The sequence below is a fragment of the Ambystoma mexicanum genome, chromosome 2q, assembly GCF_040938575.1.
Source record: "Ambystoma mexicanum isolate Mex_15411 chromosome 2q, UKY_AmexF1_1, whole genome shotgun sequence".
Taxonomy (NCBI): Eukaryota; Metazoa; Chordata; class Amphibia; order Caudata; family Ambystomatidae; genus Ambystoma; species Ambystoma mexicanum.
Genome location: NC_090924.1, coordinates 519,273,030 through 519,298,959, shown reverse-complemented (window position 1 = coordinate 519,298,959; position 25,930 = coordinate 519,273,030). Strand labels below are relative to the sequence as shown.

At 45.9% G+C, this 25,930-nt stretch overlaps 1 protein-coding gene across 1 annotated transcript in view; it reads right to left on the bottom strand.

Moving 5' to 3' along the window:
* Positions 1 to 25,930, bottom strand: part of INTS1 (integrator complex subunit 1) — a 2,112,141-nt gene that overhangs the window by 1,321,763 nt on the left and 764,448 nt on the right. The window contains exons 15-16 of the mRNA XM_069647642.1: positions 23,607 to 23,764; positions 23,253 to 23,349 (exon numbers count right to left, since the gene is read on the bottom strand). Of these exons, the coding sequence (XP_069503743.1) occupies positions 23,253 to 23,349; positions 23,607 to 23,764 (255 nt within the window). The remainder of the gene's footprint in view (positions 1 to 23,252; positions 23,350 to 23,606; positions 23,765 to 25,930) is intronic.

Genomic DNA, 25,930 nt, shown 5'->3' with positions numbered 1-25,930 from the left:
TGCTATCCGGACGACCCTACCATCCTGTATTAAATGTTTGGTTACGGGGGCGTTGACTCCTTAAATATATGGAGGATCTTGGCATTATTGAATGAAGTTCCTCAGTTGAGAGCGCTTTCCTTGGCAGACATTAAACTGGTGGACTTCATTCACCCAGAACATTACAACCAGGCAAAACTGGCGTTTCACTCACGACCTGTGTATGAAGCACTAATGCGTGAAGTTAGCCAATTTAACAAATTGGGCTACAACATTTTGTCTTTTAGTAAGGGCTTCTCCAATCAACAAAATGTTAGCAATGACATGGATCGTCCAGAGGGAGCCTATGACGGAAGTGGGAATAGGATGAGTAGCAGATACCACGATATGAACGTGGAAGATCCGAGCTGGAGGTGGCTAGCGCTTACTTTATGCGACTCCATTCTCCAGGTAAAGGAACTAAAACCAAATCTTTAACCGCTGTAAGCAAATATCTGTTTTGTCTTGGAACTCCAGAGGCCACACCCAACTAAAAACACACATGGCAGCAGTAAGGGAGATTGTAAAAAAAAAAAAACCTAGGTCAAGCCCAAGAGCAACAACAGGCAACATAAGCATGCTGTGACCCTGTCTTTTTCTATGGAACAATCAGTTTTAGCACTTCTCCCAACATCTGGTAAAAATGATTTCCAAATTTCAAGGACCATATAAAGTACTAGGAAAATAAGGTCTCCAAAACTATTTGATATCTGAACCTGATAGACCTCAAAAAAACCCAAGTCTACCATGTTAACTTACTGAAGAAATGGAAAGTAGATCAGAGTAAAGACTCTACGGTCACTATGGCCGCACTCCTTGTTGACCCTGAAAGTGAGACTCAGTTGATTTAACCTGAATTGCCACTATCCCACAAAGAAGATCTGGGTGACTTACTGGCTCAATTACCCAACGTGTTTTCAGAACAGCACGTGAGAGTCCCTAATTTCTTCTATTAGATCTGCACACTACCAGTGAAAATTGTTAATCTAAAGCCTTACAGGATGGCTGAATCCAGGAGAAAAATTATTGAGCAGAAGGTAGAGGAGATGCACACGTCGGCTATTATCGAGCCCTCGGAAAGTCATTGGTGCTCCCCCATTGTACTAGTCTGCAAACCTAATAACTCATGGCAATTCAGTATAGACTACAGGAAGCTAAACTCCTTTTCCATCTTTGACAATTATCCAATGCCCTGCATTTATCATTTATTTCGTAAGCTAGGGACAACCAAGTACATTTCTACTCTCGATTTAACAAAAGGATATTGACACGTTCCTTTAAATGCGGCAGATAGGGAGAAGACTGCCTATTCAACACCACAAGGCCTTTTCCAGTTCAAAGTCATACCCTTTGAACTGCACGGGGCTCCTGCCACTTTTCAAAAGGAATATTTTTTTTAATTTATTTATTTGACTTATATTCAGGAAAAAGCCTGTAATTTTGTGAAAGAGTGTGGCACAGTTTTGTCCTACAATTTATTCATCTTAGTTTCGTCGAAAAAGATTTCCTCGAGAATGGCTTTTCACAGATCCGACTTGTTAGAGTACTTGTGGGAGACCTCCGAAGTCATCTGACTAGTGGTCCCCTAGCCATGCTCTGCTTCAGTAGGTTCCGTGGGCAGGGCCTCGTTTATCTGTTTGAAAGCCATTTCGAGTAAATTTGTCATGGCCATTGTCCACCTAGTGGCTTCACCGGCGATGAGTCTGTTCCACAAAGTTTCTTCTTGAATCATCCAATGATTCGTGATCAGCGGTGATAGGTAGGTGATTCTATTCTGTTTCGTGCAGGGGCAGTTTAGAATTAAATGTCTGATCGTTTCCACAGTGTCAGAGTTTTTACATAGTCGACATACTTGGTTTTCCGCCATGTTTCGAATGGCGAGTATTTGTTTAGTTGTAGTAAATTTAGTCTTGCTTTCATAAACAAATATCTTTTTTTCTTGTCCGGGAATTTACTCACGTATTTCATTGGAACCTTTGGTTTGTTGAACGTTGGTGGGAGATGTTGTAATAGTTTGTTTTCTGTTGCTGCCTCTATTGTTTTAATCCAATCCCTTTCTTCGAGTTTCCGTTTGATTTTATCTGGATTTTCTTTTAGGTCTGTTTCCGTGCACAGTATTTCAGACAACCTTTCCTTTCTTAATTTTGCCCACTTCTTGAATAAGATGCAATTTCCATTGTCAAGTTCTTCTTTCTTCTTTAATCAATGCATAGATTGGCAGGGAGTCAGCAAGGATGATTTTTCTGAATAGTCTCATTGCATTGACATCGACTATCGAGGCCAGGGATATTAACTCAAGCTCCCTTCTGATTGCCGTTGTTGCGGTTGATTTGGGAAGCCCCAGAACGGTTCGCCAAACCATGCCTTCTATTTTGTTCCAAATGTTCTCCGGGATACACAGTGATGCTTCTGTTCCACATGTCAGCGAGGGCACCAATTTCATTTTATAGAAATGTATTGCCGGGGTTAGCGTAAATTTACCAAATTTCTTATCCAACGTTCTCATTTGCGCTGTCAGTCTCTTCGCTTTATCCCAGAGTGCTACTTGCATTGTTTTATCTGTTGGTGTGTTATCTAGTTCAAATCCCAGGTATTTGATGTTGTTTACTTTTTCGATTTTTGTATCGTCTAAGAACCATGACTCCATTGTTGTAGTAGTTTTCCGTTGTTTCTCAAGTGTCATGATTTTTGTTTTGTTTTTGTTTATCTCCAAGTGATTTTCCTCTAAGTATTTTGTCAGATTTGTCAATTTCCGCTGCAGGCCCACTTTCGTCTGGTCAATCAGAATCACGTCGTCTGCGTATAGGAGACGAGGAATTGTGGTTTTTCCTAATTTAGGTGGAAACGTTCTGATCTTGTTTTCTGAGTACTGCAGGTCCCCCAGAAAGTCGATAAAGAGTGCGAGAGCAAGAGGGCAACCCTGTTTTACACCCCTTTCCACTTGTATTTCTTCTGATAAGGTTCCCTGTTGATTAAGCTTTACTCTCACTGTTGTGTTTGAGTGGAGCGCAATTAGTGGGTTGAGTAGTGATCTGGGGCATTTCCAGGCTTCTAATTTTTTCCATAGCATGTTTCTGTCCACTTTATCGAATGCTTTTGACAGATCTACAAACGCTAAGTAGATTTTTGGCGCCCCTTCTTTGACTTTTGCTTTAAAGATGTTTATTATCAAGATGTTAATTGCTGTTCCATTTTTTTGGAAGCCCGTTTGCAAGATGTCTTTGCACTCTGCCGATTTTTCCCATATCCTCAGATGGTCCAAGATGAGAGAGGAAAAGATATTTCCTAGGATATCTACCAACGCGATCGGTCTGTAGTTCACGGGGTCCTCCCGGCAGCCACTTTTATAAATCGGGACGATGATTGCTTTAGACCACGACTCCGGAATTTCGTGGGTTTGTTCACAAATGCTAAATATCATTCCAATTAGTTCTGACCATTCCTTCGGGAATTGCTTTAGCATTATATTTGTGAGTCATATGTATAGAATATCAAGACCATGCACTGCTTTCTGTGGGGCCTATTTGGATGACATCATGGTCTATAGTAACAGCTGACCCGAGCATTTACACCATCTTTATTCGATCCCCTGGGCTCTTAGGAAAGGTGGTCTAAGAGCGCATCCTCAAAAATGTTACTTGGCATAGTCTGCCATAAAATATCTTGCATACCTTGTGGTGAATGGCCTAATCCAACCTCAAACTGAGAAAGCAAAGGCAGTGCAACAAACACCAACCCCTAAAAGCAAGCACAATCTTCAAGCCTTCCAGGTTCTTACAGGATATTACAGGAGGTGTAGCCCCAACAACTCCACCCTGGGTGCTACTCTAATGGACAAACTAAAAAATGTAGATTCACATAAATTAGTTTGGAGTAAACAAGACCAAGAAAGCTTCGAAGGCCTGAAAAGTATCCTGTGTCTGGGTCCTGTTCTTAAGATTCCAGGTTTTAACAAAGAATTCCTTTTACAAACCGATGCATCAAACATGGGCTTGGGAGCAGTACTCTCTCAAGAGCATGAAGGAGTTGAACATCCAATCCTATATAGCAGGAAGCTCATCTCTAGAGAACAGTCCTATGCCATGGTGGAGTTCGAAGCCTTAGCAATAAAGTGGGTTGTTGTACACCTGAAATACTACCTAACAGGACAGAAGTTCAGACTGATTAACGGCCACTTTACTTTAACCTGGATGAGCCTAAGGAAAGATACTAATCCAAGGATAATGTGATGGTTTTTCGATCTACAACCGTTTTGCTTTACAGTAGAACACCGGAAGGGGAAGGAACAAGGAAAGGCAGATTTTCTAAGTCTATTCCCTCTCAATGGAGATGGGCAAGCCACCACCGTAATGGGACGGGTATGTGATGAATAGCAGGTATTTGTCCCTTCTCCCCAAGGGAGAGAGACCCCCCTGTGAGGCTAGGGAGATGAGCCTGCCCCACGAGACCCTCCACAGGGGTCGAGGCAAGTGAGACCTCACCAGGAGAGACTCCCCCTTTGGGGAAAAGGACTCCAGTTCCTGTGAAGAACTTCCGAAGTCAACTACCAAAGCTGCATATATGCGACTATCTTCAATGAAGATCAGTGTGGCAACTTTACAGTTGCCTGAAGCCAATGTGAAAAGAACCATGTGTGGAAGAAATAAGGAAGAGGTCTCTTCAACCAGAGATGTGTATATAACTGGGACGAGTACGAACAGAAAGAGAGGAGAGTGCTATGCGCTGGGGAAGCCCACTGATGTCATTAGGCCGTGTGAAGGTGAAGTCAAGCCCGGTCATGGAGCCCTTGATTTTCAAAGAGCGAGAGAAACACAGTGGGAGACGCCCGAGGCCTAACGTATGCAACCTCAAAGTAAGTGGTACGAGAAGGAACAGAGAGAAGGAACTGCTAGTGGCGGCACCGTGCTTGCAGACTGGTGGGCAGGATGCCCAAGGAGCAGCACTGAGACTACAGAGAGGGGAAGCCAGCCTGAACAGCATCCAATCGCCAGTGTCTGTGGAAGGGAGGCACGCGACGAGGAACCGAGATTGGGAACCCGAACAGCGAAAAGAGAGAAAAGCAGTACACTAGCGTGAGCCAAGCTCTGCAACCCTACACCGTACAATGAAAGGTGCCGGGGGGATTGGGAATTGCAGTAGGCCGCTGGGCAATCATATGCATGAATAAACTCGTCACAGTCCAACGGACACGAACAAAAATATAAAATGGAATGATTGGACCTATAAAAACCTGATAAAGCAAATACACAAACGGGTCAGGGAAGACCAGTGTCACTTGAAGAGAGAGACTTGTCCCAGTCATGAGGACGCGATAGTATTGAAGAAAGTAGTTTACAAGGGATGTGACCCATATATAAAAGAGAGATTTAACCAACCCAGGTGGGGAACCAACAGAGACTGGGAAGTAAAGCCCGGGAGGATGGACAACCACCCTATATTTGCAGAGTTGAAGGCTGGAGAAAGTACAACACAGTGACACATAGCAAGAAAGACGAGATAAAGCTTGCCAAGGAAAAGATAAAAGAGCAGAAAGCCTCTGCAAAGAAAGCCTAAAAGGGAATCATGGCAAACATAATTTAGGAACACCTGAGCAAAGAGACTGGGAAGAACGTATATGTGATGACAAGACTGTGAGGAACTACGAGAAGGAAAAGCACTCCAAAGCTAAGGCCACAGAAAGCATGAGGCCCAAGAGTCATTTTGAAGAACTACAATACTTGATAAGAAAGACTATCAAAGGAGATTACACAGCGAATGATCTGAGCGGATAAAAAACCTGTATGTAAAAAGACTATCCACGAATAAGACAAGATCAGGGGAAGAAGAGACATTCTCTTGGCCTATTTACTGTAGTTATATTTAGTGCTAGGGTCAGAGTTAGTTTATTCGGAGGACATACTTTGGACTTCCCGACATCTGATGAACACCTTTCGATAGGTAGGGTATTCCCATTAGCAATACAGAGATATAGGCCTTATTCTTATGATTTGTATTAAGTGTACAGAATGTCCTCAACGTGTCCAACCCCTACTTCCGACCTACCACAGGGTCTGTAGAGTATCTGTGTGTGAAAGTGTGCAGAGTAGAGGTAGAGGAGGAGTAGCAGGGCAGTGGAAGGGAAGGTGGTAGTAGTTGTGGGGGTAGTAAAGTGGTGGAGGTGGTAGCAAACAGTAGTAAGCGGTTTATAGTTAATATTTCAAATTCAATTATTTCTAATGCAAAAATGTCAAATACATTAAGTCGTATTTTTTTTCGAATGTTTAATTTTTTTTTTTAATGGGGGTGTCCTCCCTTTAATGGGGGGGTCCCCTCCAAACCCCTTTTTTTACACTTTATTTTACTTACCAAAACCCCCAAAAAACGTATTAAATAAAAAAATGATACATTCGAAAAATAAAATTCCACATAATGTTTTCGACATTTTTGCATTCGAAAAAATGCGTTCGACATACTGACTGGACACCGTAGTAAGCCTTAGGGAGTGGTAGACGCAGTAGAGCAAGAGTCGTGGTGGTGAGAGATAGTTGTATTAGAGCAGTAGTAGCAGTAGTAGGAGTAACAGTAAGAAAGGAAAGGTGGTAGAAGTGGTAGCAGAGGAAGCTAGGAGGTATCATAGGATGAGGAAAGTATTACAGCAGAGCTATCAACAGAGTGGTAGTTAGAGGTCACATTGATTGTAAGAGCATGAGTAAGAAGGAAGTAAGATCTAAGGGAGGAGGTGGAAAGGCAGAATGAGAGATCAGAGGGAAAGTAGTTTGGTGGGGGAACTAATCAGGATCCCAGTGTAGGGAAGGGTCAAGTAAGAACGTGTGTGGAAGGAGAGATGAGACAGAGCAAAAAAAGGCACAATCATGAACTACATATGATACTATGCGGGGTAGGTTAGGGAAAGTTTAAAAAATCCCAGAAGGAGTTAGGCAGCCATCGTCTAAGGAAAACATCAATAGGGTAAGGCAGCCAAAAGACAGATGGGTGTCCCCATTGGTGAGAAAACCAACATCCCCATTAAGGTTGTGTGGGCTAGGATGAGGGTAAACAGGTGGGAAGCAGAAAGGGGGACAGACCTAGCAGCATGTGCCCAAAAGAGCCCAGTAGCCTGAAAGATACATCAGACCCATAGCCAAACTGTCTGTTGTGGTGAATTGTAGTACTGCGATCGCCACAAGAGACTCACAGAAGACTGCCTGGTGGTGGTAGCGGCACTGCCCACAGTCGTGGGACAATGAAAGCAGTAGCTCAGCTCACGACACATGGAGGAACACCGGGGCATACACCCCTCAGCATGCTTGTGCTGGAACACAGGGAGCTGGGACGGCGGCGTGCTCCACTCTGAGGGATGGAACCAGATGAAAGACACAGAGGGAAGCGCTACATGACCTCAGAGGGAAGGCCCTAGCCTTACCCTTCGACAGTGCTAGCACAAGTTCAGGATGTTTGCAATACCTAGAACATGTGGGAGGAGCCAAGTTTGAGTCCCCATAGAGGAACCGATAGGAATGTAAGGGTGCACCGAAATTAATCAAATAAAAACCTACGCACCATGGATCGGACAAATAGTATGTAAAAAGAGGCCTAGGATAAAAGAATAAAGGAAATAAAGAAAGTGAATTCATAAATGAAACAACTGAAGTCCAACTGGCCAATCACAAAAGAGCCTAACACGAAAGGACAATGAAGCACTGTGCCAGACAATCCTGTAAGCAGGGCTTTCCACCAATCAGCAGTAAACAGGACGAGGGGGAGTCTGGCTATAAAAGCAAAGCCAGATAACTTTGAATTTGTCTCAGTCAAGGACAGGTTCCTTTCATTCTTCTCCAGATGCTGGTGAAGGGAAGAGGAGCTGTATCCTGAAAGTGAAGATGTTGCCTGGATGAAGGAACCCGACTACCCTGGAGCACTGCCTGCCTGGAAACTGCCCGACGAGTCTGGAGGAAACTTATTGACCCTGGGGCAAGTCAGAGAGTATCCCACCAGCACCAACTAAGCTAGAAAGGTGGAATAGCTCACCCACCTGAGAAGCCTGGGAAAAGGCTAAGGCAAAACCTTGATAAGACCCTGGAACAGAGTCCACAACAGAAGCAAGTCCCCTAAAGAAAAGAGGGGCAAAAGCTTTCTGTTTTGAATCCGGAACCCCTTAGCCATACATGCTGTTTTACAAGAGGTGCCCCTGCGACTTGCCGTCCTGCAGTCTCTGCCGAGTCAAGTGTATTCTTGATTAAGCATTTGTAATCTTTTTCCCTTCATGGATGTTTTTACATAAAAATCCATGAAATTCTGTGGATATATATTTTTCTAACTCTTCCACAATATCCCACTGTGCCCTATGATAACTAGACATTACAGAAGTATCATTAGCAATCAAGGCACTACATGCCGCTGTATTGCAGCCAAATGCATTTATACGTCTACTTTCGGTTATGTCCATAAGTTAGGGTAACTTGTAAAGGATACTCTGGTGGTCAGCTGTAACCTTCATGTTACTTTAATCAGGTTACATCACAAGGAGATAGGAAGTATAGTCATAGGGAAGCCCACTAGCTCCCACAACCCAGGCTACATCATTACCAACTGCCCTGGGTGGAATCTCATACACGCTCAAAATTCCAGTCAGTCACACTCCTTGCATTCCATTCATGAACTCAGACCTGCAGTCACACACTATGCTTTCAGAGAGCAGGATTAAGCATGGAATAAACGTATCATAAGAAGACCATTCCTAACATTCCCCTTATCTGAGGATACCCTGTCGCTGACTTAGGTGTGTTAGCCTTTTTCTGACTGTGGTGACGACTAGTGAGTCAGGGACAAATTGCTCTCTGGTGATATGATATATGATATGGCATTTATAACGTGCCTATACACAAGTGTACATGAGGCCATAGTTAAACTGTTTATATTACTTCTCCACACTCTAGTAAACCGGTTTAGTGGTGTTATCCTCTTTTTAAATGTTGAGTAATAATAGTGTTTCCACCAAAATGTCTACATCCTCATCTGGCTCTTCTGTGAAGATACCAAAGTGTTCAGATGCCCTCATAATACGGTCTGATTATTGAAAGTAATCCTCTGTTGGCATTGAAGGGATGGGGGGGGGTTGACTTAATCAAGGGACGGCATTATGTAATCATCAGGGACGAGGTCCTGGCAGTTCTGATGTGAATCAGTACCCTCAGCATCTTCAAATTCCTCATGGTCAGAAAAAGGGTCTGGGTGAATATCCACCTGCACACGTGACTGATCTGTTTTCAGGAGGATCACTATCTGTAGAATGTATCTTCCTCCTAAAAGGTGTTTCATGTTTCTTCATTAAACGCACAATTTTCTGACATGGTTTCTTTAAAATCCTTCATCTGTCACTCACTTTGGCATTGAAGGGTGGGCTTTGAAGGCAGCCATATTGTACCCTTCCTCCCACTCCTCTTCAGAGTCTGAGATATCAAATAAAGTTTTTTGTTTCATGGCTGGAGTGAGCATTTCTTTCGGCATCAAATCAACAGCCATTTTTGTCGGTGCGAAGGACGTCGTTTGTTTTAATCTCCCTTCCCTACATGTGTATGTTTAGTCGGGGGGCTATGACCCACTCTTGATTGCACATTTGTCGGCAGAGACTCTGCTTGAAGCCAGGGATGGTGTAGCCATTGTTTTCTGCATCAAGGGTGAGCCCTCGACTTTACCCTCGTGTTGGTGCCTATGTTTGTACGTTTTAGCGGCCTCCAGATCGCCAGGGAACTTCTCCATAACTCACCCAGAAGTCAAGCCTTTGGAGCTGGGCATCTTTCACGGAAGGCGCCTCCTTGTTGGGCTGTTGGGTTCAAGCCGACCTGTGTCCTCTATCCCGACCTAGATTTACCTATTACTCTGCCGCTCCCGATTCCGCTTGCATGGTGCATGAGACCCAGGGCGTTTGGAGGTGCTCCCAGTCTTCAGTTTGCATTTTAGGCACGCCCATCAGCGTTCCTCTGCGTGATCACTTGGAGACAACTGTTGCACTTATGTGTGTCCATTTCCAGGGAAATTTTGAATTACTCAGCGCTTAAAATATAAAAGGTGTTTGTATCGTTATGGGTCTCGGGTATCAACACTGCATTAGTTAAAATTGTATAAAAAAACATTCCCTAGCCCTATAAGAGTAAACAAAATATGAATCCGTGTCCTCCCACTCTCCCTATTGTGCACCTCATCATAGTCACGGTTGTGTCGAGAAGTTCCATCGTCCGATTGCTACAATGCCGAAGTTGGCGGATGAGTGTGTTGTGGAGTCGAAAAGTCTCTCTTTCAGCTACAAGTTTGGCTGCCAACCAATGGCGGAAAAAACAATCTGAGGACATAAACATGTAAAGGATCATGTACACATAGGATTAGGGATAGGGTGACAGAACACCAATGTTGATACCTTACTTTTTTACTTCGAAAAAACATATTTTACACTCCAAGCCTCCCACTAGGTGGTGGACTATGCAGAACATGTGAATCTAAGCAGATTCAAAAGCCCCATAAATGTATGTATTTTATAGTAGTTTTGTGACATTACTTAACTGAAGGTTTCATTGCTTAGTGTTATTTTAAAGGCCTAATAAATCTTGGTATATTTTTGTACCTCTCTAACTGGAATTATTGGCGTGCTCTCTCTATCCATAGCCCTCGACTACTCTCACAACCCTCCCGAGTCTAAGCCTTACAGCTCTGCTACTTAACTTTGACTGTGTTTGGGTATATTTCAGTGTCTTTCCTGTTCACTATAATAGGGTGGCCTCCAAAACCCAACACAGGGTTGATTTTTGAAATCCATCTTAACACCGACATTGGCGCTATTGACTTTTTTCTAGCTGTAGCGACAACCAGCTTAGTTCCACCTTTTTCCACTTGCACTGTGAAGCTGAGGGACTGTAGAAACGATGGTGTACTATCATCCGCAAGAAGGGCAGGTAGGGAGGGCGAGATGAGTAATCTGTGGAAGGAACATCCATCAGAAATAACATTAGAGAGGTAAGTGATTTGTTCTTCTAATGAATTCTTTCCTGCCTCCGATTGCTCATCTATGATAGATACCCAAAACAGTACATAAATCTGGAGGAGTGAGGAAGCAAGGACACCACCTAAACCAGAAAACACTGTACGACCTCCCTACCAAAACGGGCATCCTGGCCAGAAAGGGAATCTAAGCAGTAATGCTTACCAAACGTGTGCAGAAACGCTTCCTGGAAAATGTCCATGACAGGGACTCCCCTCTGCAGGGCAGAGGCGGGCGCTACTCATCTGAAAGAATGAGCTTCGAGACCCTCAGGCAGATCCGTACCGGGTCCAGCCGATGAAATCGCCGTTCTGCCTTGAAAGGTTGAGGCGAAGGAAAGAACACAGGAAGATGGATCTTCTGAGAGAGATGGAAATCAGAGACCCCCTTCGACAGAAAGGAGGGTCTGACTCTCAATGTAACCTTCTCTTTGGAAAAATACAAATAGGCATGTAAAACAGACAATGCCTGGAGCTCACGTACCCGTCTCGCGCAAGTGATGGCAACCAGCAAAATCACCTTAAGTGTGAGCAATCTAATAGAACAGGAAAGAAGAGGTTGAAACGGAGCGCCCCAAAAACATGCTAAACTTAAATTCAAATCCCACGCCAGATCCACAAACTGGCAAGGAGGAAACTGGTTACACAAGCCGCCACAAGAACTGCATAACAGTGGGGATTGTGAAAAACAAGCCCTGTTTGGGGGACCTCTTGAACACAGAGCGGTGAGGTAACCCTTCACAGTGCCAATCTGCAGGCCTGCTTGGGCCAAGGAAAGCAGACATTCCAACAACACAGGGGACAGACGACATAATAAAAGATCCAGGTCCCTCTTCCGGCACCAAATCAAAAATGTACGCCACCTAAAGGCATAAATGGATTTCATAGCTGGTCTCTGCACTGAAAGGAGCACATCGAGGACGCTGTCCGACAAGTCCCACCTCCTTGCATCGCAGCCTCTCAGTAGTCAAGCAGGCTGCTGAGGTTCAGGTAGAGGACCCACTACTCCAAACAGGAGAGAAAGTCCACTCTCCTCAGAAGGCACCAGAGAAGACAGATGGCCATGTCCAGCAACTCCGGATCCCAGGTTCTGCGGGCCCAGGATCATTGTGGTTCCGAACAGACGCAATCTTCTGAGAAACAACGGAATGGCAGGGATCGGCAGGAAAGCATAAAGGGGGTTGAAAGTCCACTCGACCGTCACTGCATCCCTGATAAGCTCCCTGGAGAGGAAACTGCCTGGAGCAGAACTCATACTCCTGTTGGCACTGGAAGCAAAGAGGTTTACTTGAGGAGCTCCCCAAAAAGAGAAGATCTCCTCCAGAACTTCTTGAGAGAGCTCCCAATCGTGGGAGGACGAATTCTGTCTGCTCAAGGCACCCGCTGTGACATTCTCTCATCCGGCCAGATGAGCCATCGTTAAAGATACACTGTTGCCCAACACCACAGTCTCATTGGTTCTCTGCGCTGAGGCAAGGACGACATGCCACCTCACTTGTTGAGGTAGTGCATGGCCTCTGTGTTGTTCGTCACTATCAGCATAGTTGTACATTTCACTGAGGGTAGGAAAGCGACCAGGGCCAGCCTGATCACGCTCCACTCCAAAGTTGATTTGTTCCTGAGACTCTGTGGGAGACCACAGTCTGCTCACTGTCAGGTCCGACAGGTGAGCACCCCAGCCAGTCAGAGACACATCCGAGAACACCGTCACCTTGGGCCAAGGCTGATAAAACAACACGCCCCTCAGCAAATTATCCTGATCGGCCGACCACGCAATATCTTGGACCACCTTATTCAAGACCTGTAGAAGGTCCAACATGTGACCTTGGAACTGCGACCACCGGCAACGGAGAAGTAACTGAAGCAATATCATGGGCAGCCTCGCCTACAGCACCACAAGGATTCAGGAGGCCATGAGGCCATGAGGCCCAGAAGGCTCAGGAAAGCTGAGGCACGGACTTGTTCCTGTGAGTGGAGGACATTGAACATCTAAAAGATGTTCGTCACTCGATCCTCGGGCAGGAAAACCCTGCCCAGGAGAGTGTCCAAAACTGCCCCAATGAATCGGAGAGACTCGGACAGCAGAACCTGAGACCTTTTGAAGTTTACAGAAAAGCCTCAACTGTGCAATAGAGTGCATGCGTGGAGTAGATTCTTTGACACTAGCGCCGGTGAGCGAACTCAGACGAGCCAGTCAACCAGGTAGGGAAAGAAATGGATCCCCTCTACTACTGCCAGCAGTTTGGTGAAAACCCTGGGTGCAGACGAAAGACCAAACGACAGGACATCGAACTGGTAATGTTGTCCCACTACAAACTTCAGGTACTTCCTGTGCTTTAGATGAATCGGCACACCAAGGAAGACGTTCTAAAGATCCAGAGAAACCAACCAGTCTTATAGATCGAGGGCTTGCAAGATCTGGGCTAGAGTAAACATCTTGATCTTGTCCTTGCTTAAGAACAAGTTCAGCAGCCACCTCGTTCTGAGTGTGGAAACAGTTTGGTTGCGCTTTTTCACCAGAAGCTGATGGACCTTCTCTAGAAGGGTGGGATCCAGAGACAAGGGTGTGGCCGGAACAATGTGGTTCGCTGGGCACAGGAGAAACGGGAGGCAATAACCATGACGGATGACCTGTAAGACCCAAGCGTCGGACATGGTCTCCAACCATTCCATGCTGAACAAGGAAAGCATACCTCCCATCGGTGATGTGTGAAAAAGCCTGTGACTGAGGTTTCATGACCTAGGGTTCAGAAAGAACAGTGGACGTGGCAACTCCTGCATGCTGGGTCCCTTCCTCTACCTCTCGGGAAGGGACTGCCTTGACCAATTCCCTGGGGAGGTTGTCCATGGCCCCTCAGGGCAAGGGCGGGACAGGGGTTAAAACCCTGCGCCGAGCAGAGGACTGTGTGGAGGGCGGCTGGACTGCAAGCCCTAAAAACGTAGCAATCGCCTCTTTTGGAGGGCGGACTCAGCCTTAGCTCTAAACAGGTCCTGCATGTCAAAAGGCATGTCTAACAGCCTCGTCTAAATGTCAGCCGCAAAACTCGACGTCCGTAGCCAAGAATGGCACCTGACCATCATGCTAGTGGCCATGGGCCTGCGCACGCATTCCACTGTGTCCAGCCCAGATTGCAGCATCTGCCATGCCGCCTCGTTGTAATACGAGACCAAGGACAGAAACCCATCCCTCATCTCTCCCTCTGGGACATACTCTGCTGCATTGGCTACTGATGAACAGAGGCTGAAGGAGAATTTCACCATGGCACAAGAGGCGTTCATTGCCAGCAGCGCTATACTGGCTAATGCAAACAACTTCTTGCCCCACGCGTCAAACCGCTTACTCTCCCTGTCTGGTGGAAGGGATGAAAAGGTAGATATCTTCACTGTCGCAGCCTGAACCGCCAGGCTTTCAGCGGAAGGTAGAGCAGGACAGAACTTCCTTGCCAGGTCCCTGTCAACTGCCAAAACAGATGCAGGTTTCTTCCACGCTTCCAGTTCCGGGGCCTCCATCGCCACATTAAAAGGCAGAAGTGTTTCCTTCTTTGGGGCATCATCCGGAGAGTCACAGAGTTTGTGATTAACGCTGGACGGGGAATACAGCCTCAGCGTACCGCCCACCTTAGCCATCAGGCACTGCAAGGCAGCCTGAGGCTTACCTGTGGTGGGAGCTGGTAAGATGTCCAACTTTGTCTAGTTTGTTACATCCTTAAAAGTCCTCTGCCAGGGCCAGCACATCTTCACCTCACACAATAAATTCCTCTGGGAAGTCTTTTGCCCCCCTAGGACCAACGGGCGCAAGCCCAAAGGCGACCATGTCGCCCTCCTCGTCGCAGATGTTGTATATCTTAGACATCAAGGCGTCCCTGGGGAGTGGGACGTATTCCCACTGAGTCCATGATGCTGATTGGTGCAGAAGACAACGCTGTTGCCGGCGCAGCGGCTGTTAAGCCCAAGGGTGACCCTGGCCGCGCAAGGAGAATTTAGTCTCCTCTGGGCCAGGCACGCATGCAGGAGCAGGTTCCTGAGAGTACCCTGCCAGTCGCAGAAGATGCAGTGAGACCCATTGGCACCGCAGTCTGCTCTACAGGCGCCGGGCCAGAGCCGCAGGCACCTTGTTGAAGATGTCAAGCATCTTCATGCAGAAGTTGTCCCATTCCTTCCGGCAAGGAGGACTGGGTTGGAAACGGTACATGTGCCGGCCTCTCAGGGGAACCCTGATAGCAGTGGCTCTTTTTCTTCGAGGAGGAAGAAGAGTGGCAGTGAGAGGACTCACTGGGGGGCGTGAACTCTTCAGATTCTTCTTCTCCATGTGCAGAGCTGCCCGATCTTCAGAGTGACGATCTGCGCTGTGCGACCTTGACTGAGACGCAGAACCTCACCCTTCGCCTTATGGACGAATGCAAAGAATTTCACAGCCCGTTCCCAGGGGGCCTTCGGGTGCATGGACTGACAGGATCAGCAATCCTGGATGTCATGGTCCTTGGCCAAGCAGTGCAAGCACATCTGGTGCACATCTGAGACTGACATCTGCCAGCCGCAATCCACACACGGCTTGAAGCCTGAGGCATTTGACAGAATCGGCATGGCGATTTCAAAATAAGAAGCTTTGTGAGCGGGTTCCAGATTTGCGAACAAAGTGCACAGGAAAAAGGAAAAGATGTCGTGGGGCGCTGATATTGGCCACAACATCATATCCAGCACAGGGCGCATAGAGGCATTGGACGCAACTGATGCAGAGCCACAATGCACCCCCCTGGACGCAGAAAAGTTTCCAAAGAACAGCTGTGCTGTAGATAAGGAATCTGTGGCAGGAAAGAGTCCATCAGAATGCATATATTTTGTTTGGTGTGTTAACTTGGGGAACTTTTTATGAAGTTAATGTATTTTTACTGAAAGTTGTCTATCAAATGAATGTACGTTTTAATTAAAAAGTATTTCTTGAGATCAATTGCATATACAAAGCTTACGGTATACAGAATACAGTATTTTGGGTATTCCACATAACTTTACAGTTTTGGAAAACAGAATATTATCACTTTATTCAGCTATAAATGATCAAAGTGCATGCAACATGATGCAGACTTCAAAACAAATATACATTCATACAATACAGATAAAAAAAACATCAGGAACATTTCTCACAGACAATATAAATACTCTAAAATTAAAACCGGTAAAGATTACATTTCATCGTATTCAAATATTTAAGACATATCTAATATATATCTGTTATAAATACATTAAAATATAAGAATCTTAAAATCACTTAAAATATTTTTTAAAATACAAAATAAAGTCTACATGTGTAAATTAATCTGCTAAAAGACTATTCCTAATTCGAAAAGCAGATTGGAGATATTCTGCTAGAGCTACTGCTATTTCTTTAGAGTTTAATTTCTTGAGGAACCGAAGAGCTTCCTCTACCTGCCTGACAATGTTTCTTGCGCTGCCGCTCAAGTCATTATTGTCCTAGAGAATAATAGAAAGGACAGAAGAACATAAAATGAGCTACTGTTTCTTTAACACTGAGACACAGCGGGCATCTTATCCTGGGTCCTTGTGGCAATTTAGAAGTGAGGACTGCCAATGGTAAAATATCCATACAGAACTTTGTTAAGAGACCTTTTACTTATATTGTTAATCAAGGAAAGCATTTTTCTGTGCCACCTTTTCCTTTAGGCTAAGATATGCTTATGTTATGTCACCAATTACACTTTCATTAATCGAGTATGCCAAAGCCCAAGCATTTAAAGCAGCCTTTACATTCTTTTTAGTGAATTAGTAAAAATGTAGGCATCGATCCACATGTGCCCCAAACCCAGATTATTTAACATCATTTTCACAAATTTAAACCTTCCAATTACTACCCATAATGTCATTGGAAATAGACCATAAAGAACAAGTTACTTCTTACCTTGTTACGTTCTTTCGCTGGGATGTTCCTCGTCCTTATCTTGATGTTCTCGTTCCTTATCTTGATAGATCACTTCCAGCTTGCTGGTCTCGGAATTTTTTTTCAGTAGAGGGCGCCGAGCGTCGACATCCCTCGAGTTGGTGTCCCTCGACAGCCTCCGCATCGGTGCCGACATCATCGTGCGTATAAATAGACTCGCGCAGCGTCCGTTGCTCAGTTCCATTTTGAAGCTTAAGAGTAGCTGTGCATTAATTGGTTATTGACCTTGAAGGAGCATAAGCTGCAACTACAAGGGAAGTTTTACTGAGGGGATGGATGGGAGGGGCGATACGGAATAAGTCGGAGGAACATCCCATCGAAATAACGTTACAAGGTAAGAAGTAACTTGTTCTTCGAAGGGATTGTGTCCTCCGATGTATTCCTTATATTGATAGACTCCCATAGCAGTGGTGTGTAAACAGAGGTGGGAGTAAAATTGGAATATTTCCCTTAAGAATGAACAGAGTGTAACACAGCTTTACCAAATCTTGTCTCCTGGCTAGAGGAGGAATCCAGATTGTAGAGTTTTGTAAAGGTATGTGCGGACGACCATGTGACAGCCGCACATGTGTCTCGAATCGGTACCCCTCTTTGGAGGGCCGAAGAGGCTGCGATACCCCTGGTTGAATGAGCCCTAACGTGTTGAGGGGGCTCTTTCCCTGCAAATGTATATAATTCTAGAATGGATAAAATAATCCATCTGGAAATGGTCTGTTTTGTGATTGGCAATCCTAATTTGTGTCCTGCTTAACCTATACACAGTTGGTCTGCTTGCCTAATCCTAGCAAATCTGCCGATATAAAAACTCAAGGCTCGCCTTGGATCCAGCCTATGTAGCCTCTCTTCCTCTTTCCCAGGATGGGGAGGAGGATAGAATGAAGGTGAGGTTATCTTCTGAATGATGTGGAATTCAGAGACTACGTTGGGAGGATATTAGGCTTCACTTGTAGGACAACTTTGTCTTTGTGAAAAATTGTATGAGGAGGTTTGCAAGATGGAGCTTGTAATTCGCTCACTCTTCTGGCAGATGTCAAAGCCACTAGTAAGACTGTTTTAAGGGTGAGAAATCTTAATGAACAAGAATGGAGTGGTTCAAAAAGGAGTACCCATCAGGAAACCCTGTCGTTATCTGGGAGGTCCCAATCCTTGTATCTCAACCTTTCAGAAACCAAGCGTGAAGGTTGAGGGTTCTGATGTCTGGATGGAGAACCCGACCTCCCTTCTGCGAGAGAAGACAATCCCTGTGTGGAAGACGAATCGGAGGGCAGATGGACATGTCCAGAAGGTCTGGGTACCACGTTCTCCTGGCCCAGTCTGGGGCAATTAGGATCATAGTCTTACGGAATCTTCTCAACCTCCTGATCATCTGAGGAATGACAGGGAAAGCGTACAGAAGTGGAAACTCCCAGTCCACTACAAACGCGTCCCCTAGAGCTCCTCTCAGGGGAAATTCGCTTGAACAAAACTGATCGCACTTCCTGTTGATACTGGTGGCGAACAGATCCACTTGAGGGGTTCCCCAAAGGGTGAAGATCTCTTGAAGGACTTCCTGAGCTATCTCCCACTCGTATGAGACTGTGCTCTGCCTGCTCAGAGCGTCCGCTGTCAAGTTCTTCTCTCCGGCTAAATGAACTGCCGATCGAGAGATTCCTTCTTGAATTGCCCAAAACCAGAGCTGCATCGCCTCTCTGCACAGTGATCCTACGCCTCCTCTTTTTTTGAGGTAGTGCATGGCCACTGTGTTGTCCGTCATTATCAGGACATTTTTCCCTTGTACAGATGGTAGAAAAGCCTTCAGCGCTAGTCTGATAGCTCCAACAGGTTGATATGTAGTCTGGACCAACGGCCGCTGATGGTCAAGTCGTTGGCATGGGCTCCCCACCCCGTGAGTGAGGCATCCGTGACTATTGTTATCTCCGGCCATGGTTGCCAAAACAGTTCTCCTTTCAAAATGTTCTCCCGACAGTCCCACCACTGAAGGTCTCGAGCCACTTTGTCCGGGACCTGAAGGAGATCTGCCATTCTTCCTGAGAATTGCGACCACTGGGTTCTTAATGCCCACTGGAGAGATCTCATTTTCAGGCGAGCCTCTGGCACAAGGAAGATGCAGGATGCCATGAGGCCTAGCAACCTCAAAAAGTCGAAGGCTGGGAGAAGTTGAGCATTTTCAAACTTGGTGACCATCTCCAGAATATCTTGAGCCCTCACCTCTGGTGGCGAGGCTTTCCCCAGGGAAGTGTTGTCCAGGACCGCTCCGATAAACTGGAGTCTCTGTGATGGTATCATCTGTGACTTCTTTAAATTGAGGGAGAAGCCCAGTTTGTGAAGGAAAAGGCAGACATAATTTAGTTGAATCTGAGCTTATTCCGAAGATGCTGCTCTGATCAACCAATCGCCTAGTTAGGGGAAGACGTGGATCCCTTCCCTCCTTAGACTTGCAGCCACTACCGACATTAGCTTGGTGAAGACCCTCGGGGCGGAAGTCAGCCCAAATGGTAGAACTCGAAATTGATAGTAAGAGTTGCCAATTGCGAACCTCAGTTATTTCCTGTGTTTGAGATGGATTGGCACATGGAAATAAGCATCATGAAGGTCTGGAGATACCGGCCAGTCTTGGAGCTGGAGGGCCTGAAGGATCTGAGAGAGAGTCACCATCTTGAACCTGTCCTTCCTGAGGAATTTGTTCAATTCTCATAAGTCCAAGATGGGTCTCAGTCCTCCGTCCTTCTTCGGTACTAGAAAATAGGGGGAATACCAACCCTTGTTCCTCTCTGCTACAGGTACCGGTTCTATGGCACCTTTCTCTAGCAGGTCTAGAATCTCCTGCGAAAGGAGCGGATCCAGAAACTTCAAAGAGTTGTTCCCCGGTGGATGACTCTGGAGGGGTGCGTAGAAAAGGCAGGCAGTAACCTTGGGCAACTGTCTCCAATGCCCAAGCATCTGACGGAATAGCCTGCCATTCCGTCAGATGTTGAGTTAACCTGCCCCCTACTGGTGTCTTGTGAGGAGAGACCTCAGAGTGGTTTAGAAGCGGCTGACGCAGATGCCGAGGGCAAGGAGGCACCTGCTGCTGCTGCAGCTTTTGTACTTTTAACCCGTCCACAGGGGGTGAATCGTTTTTGGCCCCTTTGAGCCGGCTTTCCTCTGCCTTTTCCGAATGCAGAATAAAAGCGAAAGGACCTACCCCTCCAAGAGGTTCCTGAGGGGCGATACAGAGTTTGACGGATTGCAGCTCCAAGAGATTTAGCTGCTGCCTTGGATGTTTGTAACTTCTCTTGGTTGTCATCAGCCTTCTTACCAAACAAAGAAGTGCTGTCAAAGGGCATATTCAAAAGTCTGGCCTGTACTTCTGGAGCAAAACCAGACTTTCGCAACTACGCAAATCTGTGGATTGTAGTACTTGCCGCCATGGCCCTGCTGATACTGTCTGCAGAATCAATGCCAGTTTGAAAGGACTCACACATTGCGTCTTTACCATCTTTAATGATGTTCAGAAATGTTTCCCTTTCCTCTCCTTCCGGGAGACAGACAGCCACAGATGAAGCACACTACCAAAGTGTATGGCTGAGTCTTGTGAGCGTGCAAGTAGCATTAATGGATTTAAGCGCTATGCTACTGCCGAGAAGACCTTTTTAGACATAGCGTCAAACCTTTTATCATCCCTGTCTTGTGGAATAGTAGGGTATGCAGATCTACTGTTCGATGAAGTTGCTGCCTGTACAACCAAACTCTCAGGGGTTGGATGTTTGCTCAAATATTCAGGGTCAGAAGCAGATACCCTATATTTGGCAGATAGTTTTTTGTTAACTGCCGGGATAACCTCAGGGGTTTCCCAGTTGACATATATTTTTCTCTGCAATGCAGTATGAAAGGGAACCACAGGATCTTCCTGTGGGCCTTTAAGTAAAATGTCCATAAGATCATCCTGTTGAAAAGAAGGTGAAGGTGTAGACCACCTCATGAACTCTATTATTCTGGCCATTAAGACCCTATAAGGGGTTTTAGCATGTTCCCCTGGGTCTGGTTTTGCGAATTCTACTTCTGGAGAAGTATCTAAACCACTTGCCTCATGCAAAGAGTCTTGAAGGTCCTTCAATCTATTCTCTTCAGAGATAAATTCCTCTGGTATAGGTGCAGTGGTCCACTATAACCCAAAGGGTCTTTCAAGGTCAGAATCCTCCCCTTCCTCATATATAGAGGACAAAGCTCTGAAATAATCTGACCTTGGGTATGGTTTAAAACCCATTTCTAAAGCAGAAGGGGCCAAGCTTGTAGTCACCAGTTGAGAAAACGTCGACGTTGTCGACGCAGAAGTCAAAGGCTCCGATGAAACCGAAAAAAGCATTGAAAAAGTATGAAGAGGCCTCGAAGAACTCGGGAGGATCGGATTCCTACTCTGAGTCTTCAAGGTTATCGATGACATCCTCGAGGTAATGGTCAAAGCCCTCGGTACGTCTACTGACTGAGATGTAGTAACAGCAGTAGGTCTGTCCTTTATCGGTGTCGACAGCGGCGTCGTAGACGGCGTCGATTTGATCGATTTGTGTCTCGGCGGACGCTTCGATAAAGGCTTCAATGACGCAGATTTATGTGTCAAAGGAACCTTCGATGACAGCGGCGATGATGCAGTTTTATTGCCTTTGCTCAAGGGTTCATGACGCTCTCGGGCAGTTTCTTTCGCCGGGTGCAACGACTCGCGGCGTTTCGATTTTTCGGGTCTTTCACCCAGGGCATCACCTTTAGTCGTCTCCGAGGGGGTCGAGGCCGCTTTCTCAAAGACACTAAGCATTTTTTTACAGAATTCCTCCCACTTAGCTGGAGAGCTGTGTTTCGTGGGGCAGGTGACCCTTTCCGGGGAAGTAAAAGAAGACGAAGAAGAGGGAGATCTACAACGCCTCTTTTTCGAGTGTTTAGATCTTGAAGACTGATGGGAACCGCTTCGAAACCTTGAGCGAGAATGTTTCCTGTGACGGCGAGGAGACGAATGTCTCGACTATGCCGAGGAAACTTTCAAAGAAGTAGAAGTTTTAAGAGTCTTACCTCTTTCTAGCTTCCCCTTACGCTCCTTCAAGGCTTTTGCCATCATGGACATACAGTCCTCGCATTCTGAACAGTGATGCTCCGATCCCAGGCACCACAACCAGATCCTTTGAGGATCCGTCAACGACATTTTCTTCCCACAATCTCGACACTTTTTGAAGCCGAACCGTGGAGTCGACGGTTTGGAAGAGGAAGCCATCGAATGAAGAAGATATCTTCGAAGAATAATAAGAAATACTTGAAGAAAGAACTGAGCAACACGATTCCGAGGCCCACGAAGCGCGGAAAAACGGAACTGCGCAACGGACGGTGCGCGAGTCTATTTATACGCACGATGACGTCGGTACCGATGCAGAGGCTGTCGAGGGACACCAACTCGAGGGACGCCGGCGCGCAGCACCCTCTACTGAAAAAAAAATTCCAAGGCCAGCAAGCTGGAAGTGATCTATCAAGATAAGGAATACATCGGAGGACACAATCCCCTCGAAATATTGTTATGAAGAGTTGGCTCTGGTTCCACATTAAGACATACCGGTGTAAAAGCAGCTTCAGGGTAATCTTATAACTAATGGGACACATGGGCAATTCCAAATACACAGGTGTTTGTTGGTGTACGGCCAATAACTATTAGAAACGTTCTGTTAAACTTCGTCTTTTCAATGAAGCGGAACCCCCATCGTTCCGCACCATAGATTGTGGCCATGCGTGACGCAGTGTTGGAAAACAATTCTAAACACATTGGAGGATTCAGTTTATGATTGTGCACTCAACAGGGCAAATTATTTTGTTTGACCAGAAAATGCATGCATCAAAACACACACCATATTAGATAATACCATATGCAGTGCTGTAGTCTTCAGATCTGATTTTGTCGCATATACTTCACTATTTCACGTAAAAAAATAAATGATTTTAACAGGAATTCAAAAAGCACTAGGACAGACTTAGCTGATGAAGTACTAGCTCATGGAGGGCAAAACCGGAGACTATTAAGAGTAGGCAGGACAATGGGCAGAGGGTCCCTGTGGTACATGTTGCCAATAACACTCTATGTTGTCTTAATCAAGACTATAACCTCCAGTTTAAAAGAAATCAGACCATATGCCAATTTTCTGAGGGAACTGGTTTTTCGAAAGGAGGAAGCAGTGATTGCACACCAATATGGTTAAGAATAGAACCCCTAAAGTATCGCAGTAAGAGTGAAATACTGGGCTCCTACATGAAGACTTACCCCTGGGGCAGCTGTATATTCTCAGGGTGGTGATAGGTACACAGATTCAAAACTGCATCAAGCAATTGAATCCGCTCTACTTTCAAGACACGTAGATCTAAAGAAATGAGAGAAAAGAAATTAAGCTAAGCAAGTCATATTACACACACGTGCACACAAAATTCACAAAGGCTATGTTAGTAGTCATTTCTGTTTCAATCATCTCTTTGTTTTTGCAGAAAGTTGCCATTACAAATCTCACTACTGGACTAGGATGGAATGGAGACTATACATTACAGTAGAAAGAGTTATATCAATCATAATGTTTCTCCTACACAAAGAGGATCCCTTTCCAGTTCAAACTGAACAGGTTACCATCAGACTGCACAGCAGCTGCTCTTTTCACAAGATGGTCTGCCAGTTCCATGGCATCAGCCGGACCAAGAGGAAGTTCCCGGGACAGTCCGATCACTAGAATACGCATAAGAGTGTCTTCAAGAAGGGGCACTTCAGAACACAGGCGAAGGAAGAAACTGAAAAGAAAAATGGACAACAGGTCATTGTTTGAAAAAATAAAATGTAAACATGCAAGAACATGTTTGCAGTTTCACAACATTTAAATGGGAAGGTCTGTTTCATCAGTTCACACTCTCATAAGTGCCAATTGTTATAACATAATATGTCAATTCAATAAAAAGGATTTTCTTTTCAAGCAATTGCATCAACTTTGCGCTTTCCCGGAAGTACTGCACTTTATACACCATTCCTAGTTCAATTTTTTAAATGTATTCCCATAGAAAGATGATTTCAGTGGTTCAAAAGAAGGTTGTCATTTGGGGGTTGCCAGGGATGCCAGCAGCCACCCCAGGAAATGTCCTTGCAATCCTGTGCTAATGGATCATCAAGGCAACCCCCACCAGAAAGTAAAGTAGGTTCCAGTGAGGGTCCTATTGACTTTCAGCGGTTCTCAACAATTAGCTGTATTTTAGCCGACCAGACGCTTCACTCATATGGGACCAGGGGGCAGGTTAGTAGGTGGTTTATGGTGATCAGGCAGGCCGCTGATTGGTGGTGGTCCGGAAAGGGCCCCAATGCGCATGGGTGCCACTAGGCATGGGCTTGTAAAACGATGGCAGAAACTGGGCATATGTGTCCACAAACAACATGGCAAACCTGCTGTGCACAAAACCTTAAACTGACATTAGATGGCACTACAGAGGCAATTGTTTGAAGCAACAAGAAATATGAGGCATACACTGCCATTACTGGGGCATTTGAAGCTATGTCTGGCATTTAATGGCAGCAGGAGTACATATTAGGCATAGGATGGTGTTAGGGAGAATTCTCTTTTTGGGCTGAATTTCCTGAATTTCCTGAGTCCCCCAGCAGCTTTGCTGGATTTCTGGAGTTTGTTTCTTTCTCCTGCCAAGAGTGAGACTCTTTCTCCCACATGACATGCTTTATGGTGTTCATTTGACTGTTAATGTGTTTTATGGGCTATGGGTTCCTTTACTCCATAGGGTCTCATGTGTTTATACTATGTGTGTTACACGGCACCCTACGTGCAGTGACACAGGGGTGTCATAGTGACACCCCACCATAGACTCCATACCCTGGGACTGACTACTGTCTCCCAGGGAATGTAAAGTCACCATTGGCTTTACTAGTCCCAAATTATGAACAGAAACCAGTACAAACCATCATATTGTGGACGTACTGGTCGGGGCAATTCGATTGCCCCGGGGTCTGTTAGTCGAGGGGGCACGTCTCCGTCCCCCCGATTGAGTTTTGGCTGGTGGCAGTGGATACTACTTTTTATATTCGACCGCGAATATATCCCTATGGGATTTTCCCATTGCCCGAGGCTACCAACTTTAATTATTTAATTCTCATAGCCTCGAACATACCGATATTAATTCGCCGGTTGGTATTTTTTGCCAGGACTCGATTCTAAAATGGCGTTTGTGTTCTCTTCTGTGACTCCAACCCAAGTCGAGCCCTTTGTTCCACTTTTGGCAGGCTTCTCCACAGAAGCCTCCAAGAGTGGTGCCACTCTGTCTGGGTACCACAGGGGGTGTGGGAGGGGGGTTTAGGCACCCTGAACTGAGTTACCTTGGTAACTCAAGTCGCACTCTTGTGTGATTGGCCCAAGTGGTGAGGTGGCCGGCTCACCACTTAGCATGGTTGATTGACAGGTAGGCTGAGTGAATGGGGGTGTGCTGCATAAAAGCAGGGCTTTGGGGACTGGAACTTCAGAAGTCGCCACAGGACCCGAGAATCCGACGAGGGAGAAGCTGAGCCGACCTGCTAGGACGACACCACCGGTGGAGCCCTGCGGAACCGACTCTCCAATTCCTGACCACAGAGAAGATCTCCCTGCTGGAGAGTCTTCTTCCCCTGACTGGTGGGCACAACCAGTTTACCTTCTTTTTCTCGCATCCCAGGACGTCTTGTGGTCGAATTGCCCGTGCCAAGCACCCCGGCAACTGGATAGCCACTTACCACTGGACCGCGAACCAAAGGACCGCTCCTTTTAACTGAGAACTCTGCGGCTGGTTCGTTCCCTGGCAGTGCACCGGACTGCTGTTTTCCTCCCCGACGAGATTCGCTCTTCCCCCGGACGAAGCACCGACTTGCATCCGCTGCCAGGAACAACTGCCCATGCTGGAGTATTCTCACCACTTTAAGGTACCGTGTCC